At 37.9% G+C, this 16,542-nt stretch overlaps 1 protein-coding gene and 2 long non-coding RNA genes across 4 annotated transcripts in view; 2 read left to right on the forward strand and 1 right to left on the reverse strand.

Moving 5' to 3' along the window:
• gabrg3 (gamma-aminobutyric acid type A receptor subunit gamma3) overlaps positions 1-16,542 on the forward strand; it is a 76,235-nt gene that overhangs the window by 48,166 nt on the left and 11,527 nt on the right. Inside the window, exons 5-6 of the mRNA XM_084922300.1 lie at positions 315-397; positions 7,952-8,089. Of these exons, the coding sequence (XP_084778426.1) occupies positions 315-397; positions 7,952-8,089 (221 nt within the window). The remainder of the gene's footprint in view (positions 1-314; positions 398-7,951; positions 8,090-16,542) is intronic.
• Positions 12,259-14,675, forward strand: LOC146361760 (uncharacterized). The gene is made up of 3 exons (XR_014799488.1): positions 12,259-12,310; positions 12,471-12,528; positions 14,171-14,675. It is a non-coding gene; the product is annotated as an uncharacterized LOC146361760 (long non-coding RNA).
• Positions 14,673-16,057, reverse strand: LOC146361761 (uncharacterized). 2 transcript variants are annotated; one of them, XR_014799486.1, is made up of 4 exons: positions 16,006-16,057; positions 15,788-15,845; positions 15,344-15,438; positions 14,673-15,235 (listed from the first exon to the last, which is right to left on the reverse strand). It is a non-coding gene; the product is annotated as an uncharacterized LOC146361761 (long non-coding RNA). The 2 variants fall into 2 exon arrangements; XR_014799487.1 differs by having other exon boundaries at positions 15,788-15,900; positions 16,006-16,040.

A 16,542-nucleotide genomic window follows, 5' to 3' on the forward strand; every position in this document is an offset into this window, starting at 1 on the left:
TTTACAGGGGTTACAAAGGACAAGCTGAAACTGAAATGGAAGGGTAGCTTCTTTGCCGTCGCCTGTCCCCGCGTGTGCAGTAGCTTTGTGATTTAGACGTTTCTCACACTTGAAGCTGCATCACACTAGCTGATTATCATACTTGAATCCCTAATATGTAGCTGCGAGGACGCTTTTATAGCTAAATGATTGTTCCTCCTTTCACATTCCACCGATTCCATCGAGATCATACTTTGAAAACCTGAATATAAATTTACACCATCTGGACCAAAGCAGAAGAGGTTCATTACAAGAAAATCTTGTTCTCTTTGCAGGTTGACCATAAACGCAGAGTGCCAGCTGCAGCTGCACAACTTTCCAATGGATGAACATTCATGTCCGCTCATCTTCTCCAGCTGTGAGTACACTGTGTTCAGTGCAGTGTTCATCTTCTCCTGTATCTTCCATGTTTATGAGAGGTACAGGATGTATTTTGCTCCTCTGCATTTTCAAATTATGTGCATTGTTTCACCATGAGCAGAGCTATACGGGTCACACAAGATCCATATGATCCTGCTTTGTATACTGGGATATATTAACATGTGTTAATACGTAAATTGAACAAACACGGAGAACAATTAAGACCAAAAATGACCTAGGTATAACAAAGACGTTTACATGTCTGCATCCAGTGGCCTATTGCGTTAAATCTTCCAGTACATATCACCTTTCCAAAAAGCAGTTGTTCTGTTCAGTTAGTAGTTTTGTTTTGGGGCATTTATTTCTTACAGTTAATGTAAAGGATGTAGTTTACTTTAAGGAAGAACCATAAAACCACCAAACTAATCGTTTGGTGGTTCGAACCTTGGCAGCTCCAGTCTATATGCCAAAGTATCGTTGGGTAAGAAACTGAATTCAATGATGTTTTCATTGAATTGTGAATATTAGATAAAAAGCACTTAGGTGTAGGAAAAAGAGCTTGTGTGGATGGGTAAATGAGGCAAGTTGTATAAAGTGCTTTGAGAGGCATTATGTAAGAACCAGACTGTGGGAACATTCCTGACTCTACAAAGGCTTTAAAACTTTGGCAGAGCAGATGCATTCGTCCACCTGGAAAAACTGTATTAACTGATTACTCTATGTGTGTGAAAGATATTATGAAGACCCATGTCACATGTCCCAGAATTGTTGTGCAGTTGTCCAAACAGTTACCACAACTCTTTAATTTAATTTGGTATTTCTGAGAGGCAGCAGGTTTTATCCTCAGCTTTTCATTTCAGTGTGGTTATAAGTAGTCATGGCAACATTTGAGCAACATCTCTTTGGGTAAGCTCATACAGAAGTGCCTGGACATTTTAAAGAAAATAATCATGCCATAAAGCAGGGGTCAGCAACCTTTAACACTCAAAGAGCCATTTGGACCTGGTTTCCACGCAAAAGAAAACATTGGGAGCCGCAAATACTTTTTGACATCTAAAATCAAGATAACACTGTATATATTGTTTTTTACCTTTATGCTTTGTGTGAACAACTAAGGTGTGTTGCTTATGAAATCCATGAAGTGCTACAGAGAAAATTACATTTTATTTTTGTAATTAACACATTTTGAACTCTTAAAGAAATATAACAAAAGGAAAGACACCCAGCTGAACTAAAATGATCCATGTAGCAAATAAAAACTGTTGTGAGCCGCCACCCTTATATCGCCTTTGGGCTTTTGGAGCCTTGACCTGGCTTTTAAAAAATAATTGGAAAAAAAGCACTCTGCTGCTGAAAAAAGAAAAATAGATATTTGCAAAATTCTGCCTAAATATGTATTTTACCTGGTTAATGTGTGTGGTGAGGCGTGGTCTAGGAGGACGTACCTCGCCGCTTTAACGTCTGTGCCGTCTATGCTGTTGTTGGTATGTGTCGGGCTGTGAGCTGAAAAGCTACAGCCGGCTGTATGCGTACAGCAACCGTGTGTGAGAAGTGGTCAATAAAGATATGCTGAAAAGCATGTTCATCGGGTCTGCCGTGGTATGTTAACAATGGGACTTCTGCTCCCGAACCTCTGTGCACAGCGTCTGCAAATCGGGGCTGTACGAAGTCACTTTCATCTTTACATCTTTAGGACTGTAAACTGTCATCTGTGAGGCGTGAGCCGTGTTTGTTTTTAACATAGTTCACGGTTGAGAATAGCTGCTGTCATAATGTGGATCCGAAGATCCATAATTAGCCTACCTGGGGTTGAAAGTCTCGATAAATGCATGCCGTTTCGGCGGGTTAACCGGCTTCCACGAGTGTGACGCTTATTTTGAGCCATGAAAAAAATAATAGAATATAATTTTATTTTTATATATATTTTATATTTTTATTTTATATTTCAATATCACAACAATCTTCCAATTTAGAACTACAAGTTAAAAAAGATCTAACATAAATAAAATACACTTCAGTTAAATACTTCTAATTTATTTTCCCCAAGCCACGCGGAGCCGCACTATACGGACTAAAGAGCCGCAGGTTGCCGACCCCTGCCATAAAGCATGGCAGGGCCAAAAATAACAGTTCATCCAAGATTCCATTTGAGGCTGGCTTAAAAGTGAGCAAGTCCCCATACACTCCCATGTTGAAAGGTCCAACAGTTTATGAACATAGCTAACCAGTGTTAGCTGATTATTTAGCATAATTTAGTCATTTCTGTCCTCAAAATACTAAAACCGATGCTTTGAAACTGGCAACCAGAGGGGATGTCACAGTGGCTAAATCCATATTTTATTACAGTCTGTGCTTGTTTGTTTTTTGGTGGCTTTTAAACATCTGTTACTTGTAGCAGATCACCCAGTACAGATGTTACAGTGTAGTTTTATACTTCCAGTCATTGGCCACTTGTTTTGTCCACAGGCCAAACTGAAGGATCTTTAAACATTACAGCTTTCACCAGACTAGCATGCCTCAGCTAACAATTACAGCTTCACAAGGATATCATCAGATGGAACAACGATATGATGCTGTGGATGTTTACATCGCAGTTTCCGTCTTGATTTCAGGCTCGCTCCTCCCTTACCATCCAGTAAACCTGGCTCACAGTGAATGTAGAAACGTGTCTAACATGAAGCTTGAGGTGTCTGTGATGTGTTATTTGCAGTGGACCTTCAGTGGCCTCTCAAATTAGAGGATTGAATTGGTGTGATGAGACCTTGCGCCCTGTGTTGCCTATTAGGGTTTAAAATATTCTCGCTGATCTGCCTCGACTGTGGACCCATCCTGCTGTGATCCAATAAACCCACTTTCTTACCAACTGACATTACGCTGGTTTCCATGACGATGTGTCAGTTTTAAGATTAGATTAAGTCAGATTTGCTTATTTTAAAAGCCATCATGCCTCTGGAGGATTAGAATAATCAACACGGCACATGATTCAATGCAGTGCACACAGATGAAGAGAGCAGGATATAGATTCTGTAGCTATTCAGCAAATGAGAAGCAGAAAACATGCAAGGGGTTTCCTCTGATGTGAAGTTTAATCCTAAACTTAAATGTAAACTTCACAGATGTTTTACGGAATGTTTTATAGTCTTTCAACTCGTCGTTCTGATTTTTGTTCAGACCCATCAGCAACCTTTTTTCCAAGCACGCAGGAGGCTGACTTCCTGCTCTTTACAGCCTGTGGAAACAGACAGCAGACACACAGTGAGGAAGTAAATAGTGAGCACAGGGAAGGGCAGGTGTAATACCTGTTCCAGGTGGCTGGAAACAAAAACTTAACACAACTTTTGTCATAATATTTTGCTGTACCTTCATATTTTTAGGGAGTTTGATAGCACCCCATCTAACATATTTTTAAGCTGCTCTTTGTAACTAAACTGTTCAGTAACATCAGGCTGTCATCATCCTTAATTTGAACTTTATGTACATCCATAAATCAGTGCTTTCTGGCTCAATTAAGGGTGATGGGGACAGTTTTTGAATTTAAGCTTTCTTACTATTTGTTTAAGCAAAAACAGCCCAGTGTATGTTTCTGTTACCCACCCATGTGAGGAGGAATACAGCTTATAACTTATTTTAAGCAGGTGTGGTTTACCCGTCTGTGTTATGAGAGTTACTTACTCTAAAGTAAGAAAGGTTAGAATGTGAAACTGTTCATTAATGTTTATGCGTAAAGCTGAACTAAAGACCTAAAGACCTTTTTGACCTGACTTTTATTTGAATTAATATCAATTCTGCTCACACTTTTTTACCTTTTTTAAAATTACTTATTGTACTTTTTTTAACCCTCTCAATTATTGTTCTTTTTTTTAATCTGGTTTTATTTATTTTTTTATTTGTGTGTGTGTGTGTGTGTGTGTGTGTGTGTGTGTGTGTGTGTGTGTGTGTGTGTGTGTGTGTGTGTGTGTTTGCGACTATGCTAGGGGCTGTTTTGCATATGTTGTTCTGTAAAGTACTTTGAGCTGCAAAGCTGTATAAAGAGTACTATCTCATAGACACGTGCTGGATTGATTGAAGTTATGCATTCTTATCACACTAAAACTTTGTATCCAAAAATATTGTTTTCATATATTTTATTCATGTTTTGAATGATATATGGCACAAACCAGAAACAACTATATATAATAGTTTTATTTTCATTATTTACTGAAATAAAGACCCTACATGATTAATGTAGGGTCTTTATCTTACAATATAAAGCACCTTGAAAGAACTGTTGTTGTGATTTGGCATTATACAAATAAAACTGAATTGAATTTATTAGGTGAGAAAGTTATCAGAGAAAACTGCTCATCCAACCTTAAAGTCACCATTAACTTCCTCCATTTGTTTAGTCTCACACTTTTTTCCTAAGAGTTTGTTTTATTGTCCTTTTTTAGTTGACTTTCAAAATCGTGTCCATAAGGAGCTTACACATCCTATTTGATAAATGTGTCTGTAGATCATTACTCTCCTCAAAAGAATTTATCACTCGGTTCTTCTGCATGTTTTTGTGAGAAATTAACATTTTGGAGGGAATATTGTAACTCTTAGTAATAAAAACTGTTTACTGAGGATATTACATGTTTTCAGATGAGTCCTTCATTTCCAGGTCATTACTGAGAGCTATCCAATTTCCTGCAGTTTTAAATGAGTAGTGTTATTGTATGATCCTGATAATCTCTTTTTCACTGGATTTCCTGCAGAAATGATCACGCAAAGACACTGACCTATTTTTCTCCTTTGGAAACCTGTGAAACAGCCAGATGCTTCAGGTGCAGCTACTGTAGCTTCATTACAACAGAATTAAACAGAAAAAAACAATACCAATGACAAACCTCATTCGTCATTGTCAGCTAATCAGCTTTATAGATCTGCACACTTGCAATTTTACACCAGAGCTCGGGGAAAAATCAATTGTAGAAGAGACTGAGATACCAGCTCCAAGTGCAGCAGAGGCAAAAACCACAACACTGCACTTTCAGTCAGGAGCATGGGCTGTATATAAAAAAATATACAATCTCTGGTAAGGAGCATGACACTTTTACAAATAGGAGCCCTCACTCCCATGTCAAATTTCTAGCATTTTAAATACAAAATTCCATCACTGATACTTTTAAATACTGATACTTTGATGGTTTTGTTTATTGTTTTTAATAAAGTTCTTTTTCTTAAAGACCAAACCAATATTTTAACAAATTTCCAAAAAGGAATTCAAATAAATATTTCCATGTAAACCTGGAAATGATTCAGAAAATTTGGAGACATTGCTCTTGAACTGGTAACCACCACCAAAATGTCTCCAACCTGACCAAAAGAAGTAACTCTGCGTTCTTTAGGCACCTGTGTAAAGAGCAGCAGTTCTCTGCCTTGTCAATGCCAGAGGTCAGAGGAGAGATGGAGAAAGTCCAGATTGCTGGATTACAGCAGCATCCCACACTGGGTTGCACTGCTGTCGGCTAAGAACAGGAAACTGAGCCTACAGTTTACATGGGTGCATTAAAAATTGCAAACATTTTGCTTGGTCTGATGAGTCTCGATTTCTTCTACTGTCAGTAGAGTCCGAATTTGGTGTAAACATCATGAAAGCATTCACTCTACCTTGTGTCCAAGGTTCTAGCTGCTGCTCATGTATCAACTGAGCATCATATAAACACACAGCCTGCCTGACTATTGTTGCTGACCGTATCCATCCCTTTATGACCCTAGTGTACCATCTTCTGATGGCTGCTTCCAGCAGGATAACACACCATGTTGCAAAGCTCAGATCATCTAAGACTGGTTTCTTGAACGTAGCAGTGACTGAATGACTGTACCCACACTCACAGCCTCCACAGTCATCACAGAAGATTCACATCATACACGTGCAGTCGACAAATCTGCAGCAACTGTGTGATGACAAGAGGGCCAACCCACTACTAGCAAGGTGTACCGATTAAAGTGGCTGCTGATACTGATATTAATGATGATATATTACAATGTGAACAGTGAACCCACAGTCATCTAGAAATCCCAGTCTCTGAAAACATGCATATGGATCAATACCTGCTTTTGCTGGTTATGGGATTAATTTGACCAAATAACCACAGATTTGAATTAAACACATTTTTATTTGTTGTTCTTGTCGTGTCATATCTCTCGGATAAATCTGTTACTGTTTGTATGAAACAGCTGACGTCTGAAACAACCGTTCTGCCTCGTGGAGTACCTCAGGGATCTCTTTTGGGTCTGATTCTTTTGCTTTAAATTAGATGGCATATCAGCTTCTTCAGACTTTTCGGTTAAATCATGCTGAACTTGAGATGAATTTTCATGCTTTTATCTCTTCGTATTTGGAATTTTTGTAACAGTTTTTTTACTTCAAACTTTAAGACTGTGCAGAATCCTGTCACAGAACTTTTAACTGGTGCCAACAGAAGATCACTCACCACTCCAGTTTTGGCTTCTCTTCATGTTTTACCAAACATTTTAGAATTAATTTAAAATTTTTAGTTTTAACTTTTAAGACCTCCATGGTGGATCTCCCCAGTAAATCATGACCTGCTGAAACCTCAGACTTTTTGCTGCTGGCCCCACTAACAGCTCTAAAACTTGTGGGGATCGGACTTTTCAGGCAGTTTTACCAAGGCTGTAGAATTCTCTTCTGCTCTCTCTACACAGCACAGACTCTACTTCCTCTTTTAAAGAAGCAGCTGAAGATATTTTTTATAGAGTCAAGCTTTTAATCAGCCTGTTTTATGTTGAATTATATTATGCTTTACATTGTTATGATATACTTTTAGCTAACTATTGTAACCTTTCTTGCTGATGTGCATGATATGGATTTTGTTCCCTTGCAGATGCATTACGTATCTTCAAGCCATTACTAATGCTTTATGCAAATCCAGTGTAGGAGGCCATGAATGAAGTTAGTTTGGATAAAGCGGTGCTCTCAACAGATGTTGTACTCTATACATTTTTAGTTTACGAAGGGTTTGGTAAATATTTAATGACAGCATTAATGGCGAATGGAAGACTTGTGGAAAATGTTAATAGAAGTCATTCATCAAGCATGTTTGAAAACAATTACCAGTTCCCTCACGGTTAATGTTTTTTGTTAATTGAAACCCTATTAAATCAAATTGCTGTCAGGCAGGATCATAATTTTGTTAGCCTTTCTACTTAAAATGATTATGTGTGTGTTAAAGATTCAGGCTAGCATGACACCAGAGCAGAAATGGAATCATTAACCCATCGTTAACCTCACATGATCAATTGTAAAAGCGCTTCCAGGCTCTGTGTGCAGCTCGTGAAGGTCAGACGTAACATTTAGATGGACTCACTACCTTATTGAACTAAAGCTGTCATTTAATCTGCTTTATTTTTGCCTCTGTCTTCATCCCAGTCTTTTCATTAGCCAGCATCCACCTCAAGACAAATGTTGCTCCGGGTGGCCCTAGGTCTGTCTGCACAGGGTATCCATCATTAGGATGTGACATGTAGTGCCAAGGGTCACACACACATATGCTCTGTGTAATTGCAGATGGATACCCACAAGATGAAATGATTTACAAGTGGAGGAAGAACTCTGTGGAGGCGGCTGACCAAAAGTCCTGGCGTCTGTACCAGTTTGATTTTATGGGCCTGAGGAACACTACAGACGTCATAAAGACTACAGCAGGTAAAGAAGCACAAATTCATCTGTTTAACATTTGTAAACATTGCTGCTAACAAGCTGGAAATGGGTTGATATTTGGAGTCGGCGTGCATTGAGACAGTGCCGCTTCATTTCCATTCCTTCATTCTTTTATTGTGCAACGATTTGTGTTACGAAATCATGTTTAGCCAAACTGTTTGGAGACTAATTTGGGATATTAGATGACTATCATGCTCAGAAAAGAAACGGCAACAATAATAAGAAAATCTGGCAAGAAACAACAGATAAAATATTCACAGGACTTTCACTGCCTTCCACTCCCACTGCGGGATTTCATCCAGTTTGTCAATGAAAAATTACTTCTTTCTGTTTAAACTGCAAAGTCAAACTCTTGTTGTCCCTGGGAGGTCCCTACTAAGATAAATACATATTCATTAGTTAGACCACTTACTGTTATCTTTTTGTTTACACTGAGATTACAAACAGTAAAGGTCCCCAAAATACAGCTCTTTATTTCTCCATCTGTCATTAAATACAGTTCACTGAACGCGTTTTTGCCCAGTGGTTCCCAAAGTGGGTGAAGATGACCATAGGGAAAATATATAATATTATATATAAGTATATAATACATATACTCATCAACTCCTCGTGAAGTGGTAAAGAAACTGAAAAGTCTAACAGGAAATAGAGGCTGTTCACCTTCAAACTAAAATCTACACCTTTTGAAACATGTTGGTTTCAAAGGCACTTTTTCTGTTTCTGGTTTGATTTTTGGTTTTCTGGTTTTCTTTCACAAGCAGTTGGTGGTTAGTTGGCAAGTGTTTGCAGACTAATTGGCATCATCTTGCAAACTATGGACATCTTGCAAACTTGCAATCAATAAAAAGAAGAACGCGCAGCATGTTCCATGAGGATGAAGTAATGCTTCATCAGCATGAGGTCCAGGACACCATTATCATACTTGCATCTAGAAGGTTTCAAAGTATGGCAAACTAGCTACTGTAGCAGCTTATTAATGTTAGTGTGCTTTATCGCCAACGCTTTTGAAGCCACGTCACTATTACTTTGTGTCTTGTGTGCAGTTTGTGTTGTCACCTGCTGACTTGGTGGACTCGGTACTTGAGAGTGTTTGGATTTCCACTGGAAAAAAATCTATTTCCATAACATGTGTTAAACTTCCATAACTTTTTTTAAACTAAAATAAAGAGTCAAGGGGCAACTGCTGTCGTGCATCAGTACCACAGAAAACAGCATTCATGCTGAAACGCATTCACAGGGTTTCAGAGGCGTTGAGGACGCTCTCATCTTTTAAGATTTGTTACAGTCTGCTGACATAATGGCAGTAAAAAAAATTTTATTTTTTCATATTCATAAAATTCTTATATATAAAAATGTTTAATTTCAGCCCTACTTGACTTCATTAATGTTGCCAGTTACTGTAGGAACAGTGAACGTCTGTGTCCACAAACAGTTTTTTATTCTGCGAATGTAATCCTATCTTCTTCATTTTTTTTTTTTGACATATTCGATGAAGCTCAGCATTTAGACCACTCACACTTCTCACTGCCTGTGTGGTTGGGAGATGAGGCTGATGTCACTAACATGACAGTAAATGAAACAGTTTGGAATTACTTTACCACAGACGCTGATACTAAAATACAGAAAAGCAATTACAGATTGTAAACGGATGAAAAGGTTTTACCAAAAAAAAGAAATGACAATGATGTATATGTAGTATCGAAAACGGGTTCTGATGTTATGTCAGCAAATTTCTTTTAGGGCGTAAGTAGTTAACTTCATGGATTATCACTGACTGAAAACACAACTTTTTCTAATGTATTTCAGTGTTCCTCTCAGTAATATTAAACATCGGCTGTAGAGAGAAATAATTTATAAAGGCCCGCATTCACAGGAAGCTGTATGTGATCTGCATAAGGCTGACTCAGCTCTTGTATTTTTAGAAATGCTATACAGTACTGTTCAGAGGTTTTTGGCTCTTAAATTAAATAAAAACTCTTCCAAAAGTAAAGATACTTCATACAACATGCAGTAAGCAGAAATAAAATGAGGCAGGTCATTTGTTCCGAGCATCTTGTGGAACTTTCTGCAGCTGTTCCGTGGATTTAGTCTCCGTGTTTTGTGTCTTTGTGTAATCCATATGTAATCTATGTTCGACTCTGTGGTGTTGTATTCAGGGGTCTGTGTGCAGGCAAATAATTCACAAGCAGCCGTGAGACTCTTTTCAAAGGCAAACTGAGGAAAGTTTCATGACTCACTGTAGAAATACCTGAAAGGAAAAAGAAATTCTCAATATTCGCTTATCAGATTTCTTCTAGAGGCGTTCATTTATCATCCGAGCGAAGCAATTTATAATTCATCTATATATGTGCCAATATAAATTTGATAATTAGTAACAATCTTTCAGAACATTAAACTTTAATGAAAATAAATTAATGGCAAAAACCATCAATAAAGAAATTTTAACTGGAACTGTTGCATTTTATATGACCAGACTTCCATTAACTGTCACGTATCTAAATATCCTTATACATGTTCACAGTGATACTGCCCATTGAGGGCAAGGGCAAGTACACTGACTGTGATGCTGGGAAATAGAGGCTCACTGCACAGTGCTGCCTTTATTAGATTAAACAGTAGAATTACCTGATCTTGTTTTTTAATGACTGACAGATTACATGTTACTCCCCGCTGCCTGCCTGCTGTCTTTAAAGACATGTGATTGTCAGGCAGGTGGAAAACAAAGTGATGATTATGATTCTGGTCTGTAGTTCTCGTGTTACCCTAACTCACAGTTCCACCTGGCTACATGTGCAATAGTATCTTTTCATTTGCCATGTTTAAAAAAAAAAAGAAAAGTTAATACTTGTTACTTTATTGGAATTATTATTTAATAATAAATCAATTATTATTAGTTATTATTCTGTAACATGGCCTGAAATGTCATTATCACATAATTACTCATTAACAGTATAAACCTTAGGCTACACACACAAAAATAAATAAATAAATGAATAAGCCAAAAAACAAACAAACTTCAAAGTGATTAATCTGATGTGCAGGTAGAAATGCAGACCACGTTGCTCATCGTCACACACTGGTTTTTGGTCAAGTAGTCAATATTAATCCTACAGGATTTGTGTTGGAGAGCCAGCACTGGTTTTCATCCATTCTATACTGGGCCATAATTGGACAGATTAGGCAGCCAAACTGTAAAACCAGTATTTAATGCTATAGCAATATAAACATCTGTATACTTAACTTATTTGTACATAATCTGTTCATAACTATTCCACAATTTATACTACCCTTATCTGTATATAATCTACTCTTATAGCATTTTCTGCTCTTGCACTTCTGATAAGATCCAAACTGTATTTTGTTACCCTGTATTTATACATGTGTAATGACAATAAAGTTGAATCCTAATCCTAATTAGAAATTTATGTTAAAATCATATACAAATAATTTATTACTGCACCAAATCTAAAGGACTAAAGTAAAACCACAGACAGCATACAAGAAATCACATATTGGCTTGTATATCAAGTCTTGTTATGAAGCCTCGATAGCAGCTTTTTAGCCATTGCCATCTTTGCGCTTTGAAACCAGATGTGATAAGGGGAAGGGGAAAGCGGGAAGTCATTAGCCAGTGAGCATACCCTGGATAATCTTCCTCTTGGAATGACCAAAATGTACAAAATGAACTTGATGTTTTAATCAGCATAATCTGATATAAGTTACTGAGCCCATAAACCAGAAACAGTACTTATTTATATAGAAAAAGAAAGTCTTTTTGCAACAACGGATCACGCCCCTCTGGTGGCCTTTAAAATAAATGCATGTTTAGGGCACTTTTGATATACTTTTTAGACCATTTTTTAAATGCAGTTGAAAAACTGTTTGCACATTTAAACGGAACTTGTGTAACTCGTGTATATGGAAGAAATATAGTGTCATCAGAATTCAAGTATTTTTAGACATTGAATTTATAACACTGAATTTTTATCCTCCAAATTTCCCTGCAAAAAATTCACCTGCAAAAAATTCACCTGCAAAAATTCGCCTGCAAAAAATTCACCTGCAAAAGTGGTGAACTTGAATGACCCAAGCCAGAGCAATCAGCACTAGATTGAGTCGAGCGGCTCTCAGCCAATTAAATTACGCTGTTTGATCACATGACACCGGTAGCCAGCAGTGTGTCTCCTAAAAGAGAGCTGTTTAAAGGTGAGTGATTAAGTTTTTCTCCTAAATAGAGATCATTACAGAACGCCTAGTCCTACTTAAAATCCCATTTATTTTTATTTTATTTTATCATCTACTCGAACTAAGGAAAACGTTTGACTAACTCAAAGACAATTTCCACGCCTCCCCTGCCTGTCTGCAGAGGCAGTTTTGAATTTAGGAGCAGCAAGATGGAAGCGGCAAACCCTGGCGATTCTCCGGTAAGTATATTGTTTTTTATCTTCAAGTTTGTCTTTTGAAACGTTAATTTTATTTAAATCCGTTGCTCACGTATAAAGTACACAGACGGGGTCTTTGCTCAACTCGTCTGAGGCGTGTCTCACTAAGCGCTACATGCTAGCATCCTGCTAACCGAGCTACCCTTTACATGCTGTGCTTTAGAAAATAGGATACTCGTTAAAAAAAAATACTCCGCAGATATTGATAGATAGACGAACACTGCAAATATAATGTTGGAAACAAGAACGGCCTTTGGTGAAGGGGTAAAATACATCATGAATAAAGCCATAGAGTGAATGGCTGCCATGGTTGCAGAACGGCCTGATTTAATGACAAGAAAGGGGAAGAGTGAGGTGAAGTGAACCAAAGCCACAAAACACGGTCAGACAAGGCGGCAAAAGGGCAGTGATCTGTCCGTCAGTATGAAGTTGGTGTGTGCTTTGGTGAACAAAAACTCGAGACCGGTAGCAGGAAGATGGGAGACTCGTGTTTCACTGGAATAGTGGTGAATTAAAACATCCTTTGTTGGGGACATTTAGGTGTAAATGCATCCATACAGGCAAGACAGAGGCAGACCAGACAGTGAAGAAAACAAGGCAAATATTAAAACGGAAATATAGGATTAATATAACATACAATTAGGGAAAATGTAAGGAACACAATGTAAATGATATTGTAAAGTCATTAAAACAGCATACTCTGATTAAAAGAAACATGTAATTGGGTAGGATAATAATAATAATAATAATATTAAAAAACATGTACAAGATGGGTATGTATACTTGTACCCAAAATTTAACAACTATAAAGTTGTAGCATGCCAGTACCTTACCCCATCCATTATATCCACACTTTCAGAAAAGGATATGGTCAGTATCTTTCCAAATACTATCTAAACTTAAACGGGATATTCCCTCTGCTTCTTCTACTTCTCGTATACACCCTCAGGGTTTGTGATCAGCCAGCGGCTGATATGATCATTAATCCTGTAAAATAATATTCTTTCGGTTTATGAATCTGTTTGCATGGATTTCTTAATCCGTTTCCACTGTTAGCAGAAGTTGTGCATGCAGTTTTGGTGTGCTGCTCTCCAAGACTACAAGCTGTGTTAAAGTTGGAAGTAACTGGCCGATATTCCACTGTTGAAGATCAGCTGTGCCCATTTGTTGCACATTGTGGGAATGGAGAAGTTGAGGCCCTTGCAGGCTACCCACAATTTCCCCAAACTGAGCGATTATACATCTTGCTTCCATATTTGTATCTTGTGTCACTAAAAATACATTTTATTTTAATTTTATACATTGATCAATGACCTGCAGAATCTCCTCATCATATTAAGTGATTCATAATTGTCACTTTATGCTTTCTCCATCTCTAAAGTGATGACATCCTTGCATTACATACTTTAGGTTCATTTTCTGCAGGCAGGTTTCTGACAGAGAACAGGCAGATTTACACTATAACATGCAGCGTTCTATAGATGGACACATAAAGAAATGAAAAATTACATGTATGTGCTAACTTTCTAAACACTTTGTTACATTAATGATTAAGTAGATAAAACACATTTATGTCGGCCTTGGCTCATAGTTCTTGTCTTTAAATTAACTTTGTGTGTTTCAGGTCCTGCACTCTCAAAGACTGAATGAACCAGCATTGCAGCCATGGATCACTGTGAGCATCACAGGGAAGGTTGAAGCCGCCCACTGCACCTGTAAGGCCGGAGTCGTGGAGACCTGCACCCACGTCACTGCTCTTCTGTTTAATGTAGAAGCAACAGTGTTGATCTGTGGCACAAGGACTGTTACAGATGAACCTGCATACTGGGTTTTGCTGGGTAATATGACCAAGATACAGTCAGTGGTTGGCCGTAAGATAGACTTCTCTTCAGCTGCCCCAAAAAAGGCTCTTGATCAAAACAAACAGACCATCTGTGGTGACAGGTAAAAGGAGCCGTCCTCAAAAAAGAAAAATCCCTCCTGCTACTATGGAGGAGTTGTCACTGCTATAATGCCATAATGTTTTATCTAGGGGTCTAGATTTATGCCTGTAGTACACTGCTGTGTAAATAATTTGCATTTACTGAGTGAGTATCACTGTTCAAAAATTGAATAAAGAAACAAACTAATTTTTGCCTTTTTTTATTTTTATTAAAACCACTTTATAGAACATCACATCAGTTACAATGTAGAATCCATGTCACTGGAGCATTTTGATTCAATAAACAGTAAAAAGGTGAGCTGTGAAGACCAAGGACAAGTGCAGTTCACAGGTTTTCTGTCTAAGGAATCCCAGAAGATTGCATGGTGTCATTGCCCAGCAGTTGTTCGCAGGACATATGGACTCAACCTCAACAATCCCTCACACGGAGCAGCATGAAGTGACAGTGCAGAGGAAAAACTCCCCTTTAACAAGAAGAAACCTCCAGCAGAACCAGAACCCGGTTCAGTACCAGCAGCCATCCGGGTTTGGAGGAGAGAGACACAGAACTACCAAAAGTATATTTTTTTTATGTGATTGACTGTTGTTGTAATTCAAGCCCTGAGTGTAGAGCAGGTAAGATATAAAGTTGCATCCTAAATTCCATGCTCATGCAGAGTGTTTAGTTTATGACTTTTTCACCTGGTCATTTCTTGATGAACGGATGGTCTTTCAGGGTTGACCAAGCTGGTACCTTGACTCTGTTCTCTGCAAGATGTTGCAACAAACAAAATCATATGGAGACAATATTGGACACAAAATATATAACAATTTAGTTAAATGTAGCATTAACTCATAAGTCTTGCTAAAGTAAACCTTGTATTCTGATTCATCACAGCAGCAGTTCAGTTGGATGATGTCAGCAACTGCAGCAAGTGTCTTGCTGACTGAACAATTTCATCTTGCATAATCTGAAACAAACACATAAAGACAGAAACAATTTATAAATTAACGTTCGATAAAATCTAAGGATTAATCATTTAGTAGATACCAATATGAATATGTCTACCATAAAACTTGTGTGGAGCGAAGTTACATTCAATCAAGATGGTCTTTGGTTTTAACGAGTATCCTATTTTCTAAAGCACAGCATGTAAAGGGTAGCTCGGTTAGCAGGATGCTAGCATGTAGCGCTTAGTGAGACACGCCTCAGACGAGTTGAGCAAAGACCCCGTCTGTGTACTTTATACGTGAGCAACGGATTTAAATAAAATTAACGTTTCAAAAGACAAACTTGAAGATAAAAAACAATATACTTACCGGAGAATCGCCAGGGTTTGCCGCTTCCATCTTGCTGCTCCTAAATTCAAAACTGCCTCTGCAGACAGGCAGGGGAGGCGTGGAAATTGTCTTTGAGTTAGTCAAACGTTTTCCTTAGTTCGAGTAGATGATAAAATAAAATAAAAATAAATGGGATTTTAAGTAGGACTAGGCGTTCTGTAATGATCTCTATTTAGGAGAAAAACTTAATCACTCACCTTTAAACAGCTCTCTTTTAGGAGACACACTGCTGGCTACCGGTGTCATGTGATCAAACAGCGTAATTTAATTGGCTGAGAGCCGCTCGACTCAATCTAGTGCTGATTGCTCTGGCTTGGGTCATTCAAGTTCACCACTTTTGCAGGTGAATTTTTGCATTTATGTACTTATTTAAATGGTAACAATGCAGGGATTACAAAAAAAAAAGAAGAAGAAGAAGACATTTGTGGACTTTTCCACAATCTTTGTTTCAGCTTGCATTCTTTGGCCAGATTTACTAATGCCCTGCCCCAGCACAAACTAGGGTTTGGCATTAAAAAAAAGTGTTTTCTATTTACAGAGTGCAGTAACAGGATTGTGTATGGGAAGTCACAGTTTCACAACTGACCCTGTTGCATGAAATTCCTTCTGAAGTCGCAACATATAGGGGGGAGAATATTTAAATAAAGCTTGTAAACTTATTTACCAAAGGTTTGCGATATGTAGTTAATGGTTAATTGCACCAGTATTTAACATGTCTTATTTTTTGCACTTAA

This window comes from Perissodus microlepis, chromosome 23 (assembly GCF_051167445.1).
Source record: "Perissodus microlepis isolate ML-2025 ecotype Zambia chromosome 23, ASM5116744v1, whole genome shotgun sequence".
Taxonomy (NCBI): Eukaryota; Metazoa; Chordata; class Actinopteri; order Cichliformes; family Cichlidae; genus Perissodus; species Perissodus microlepis.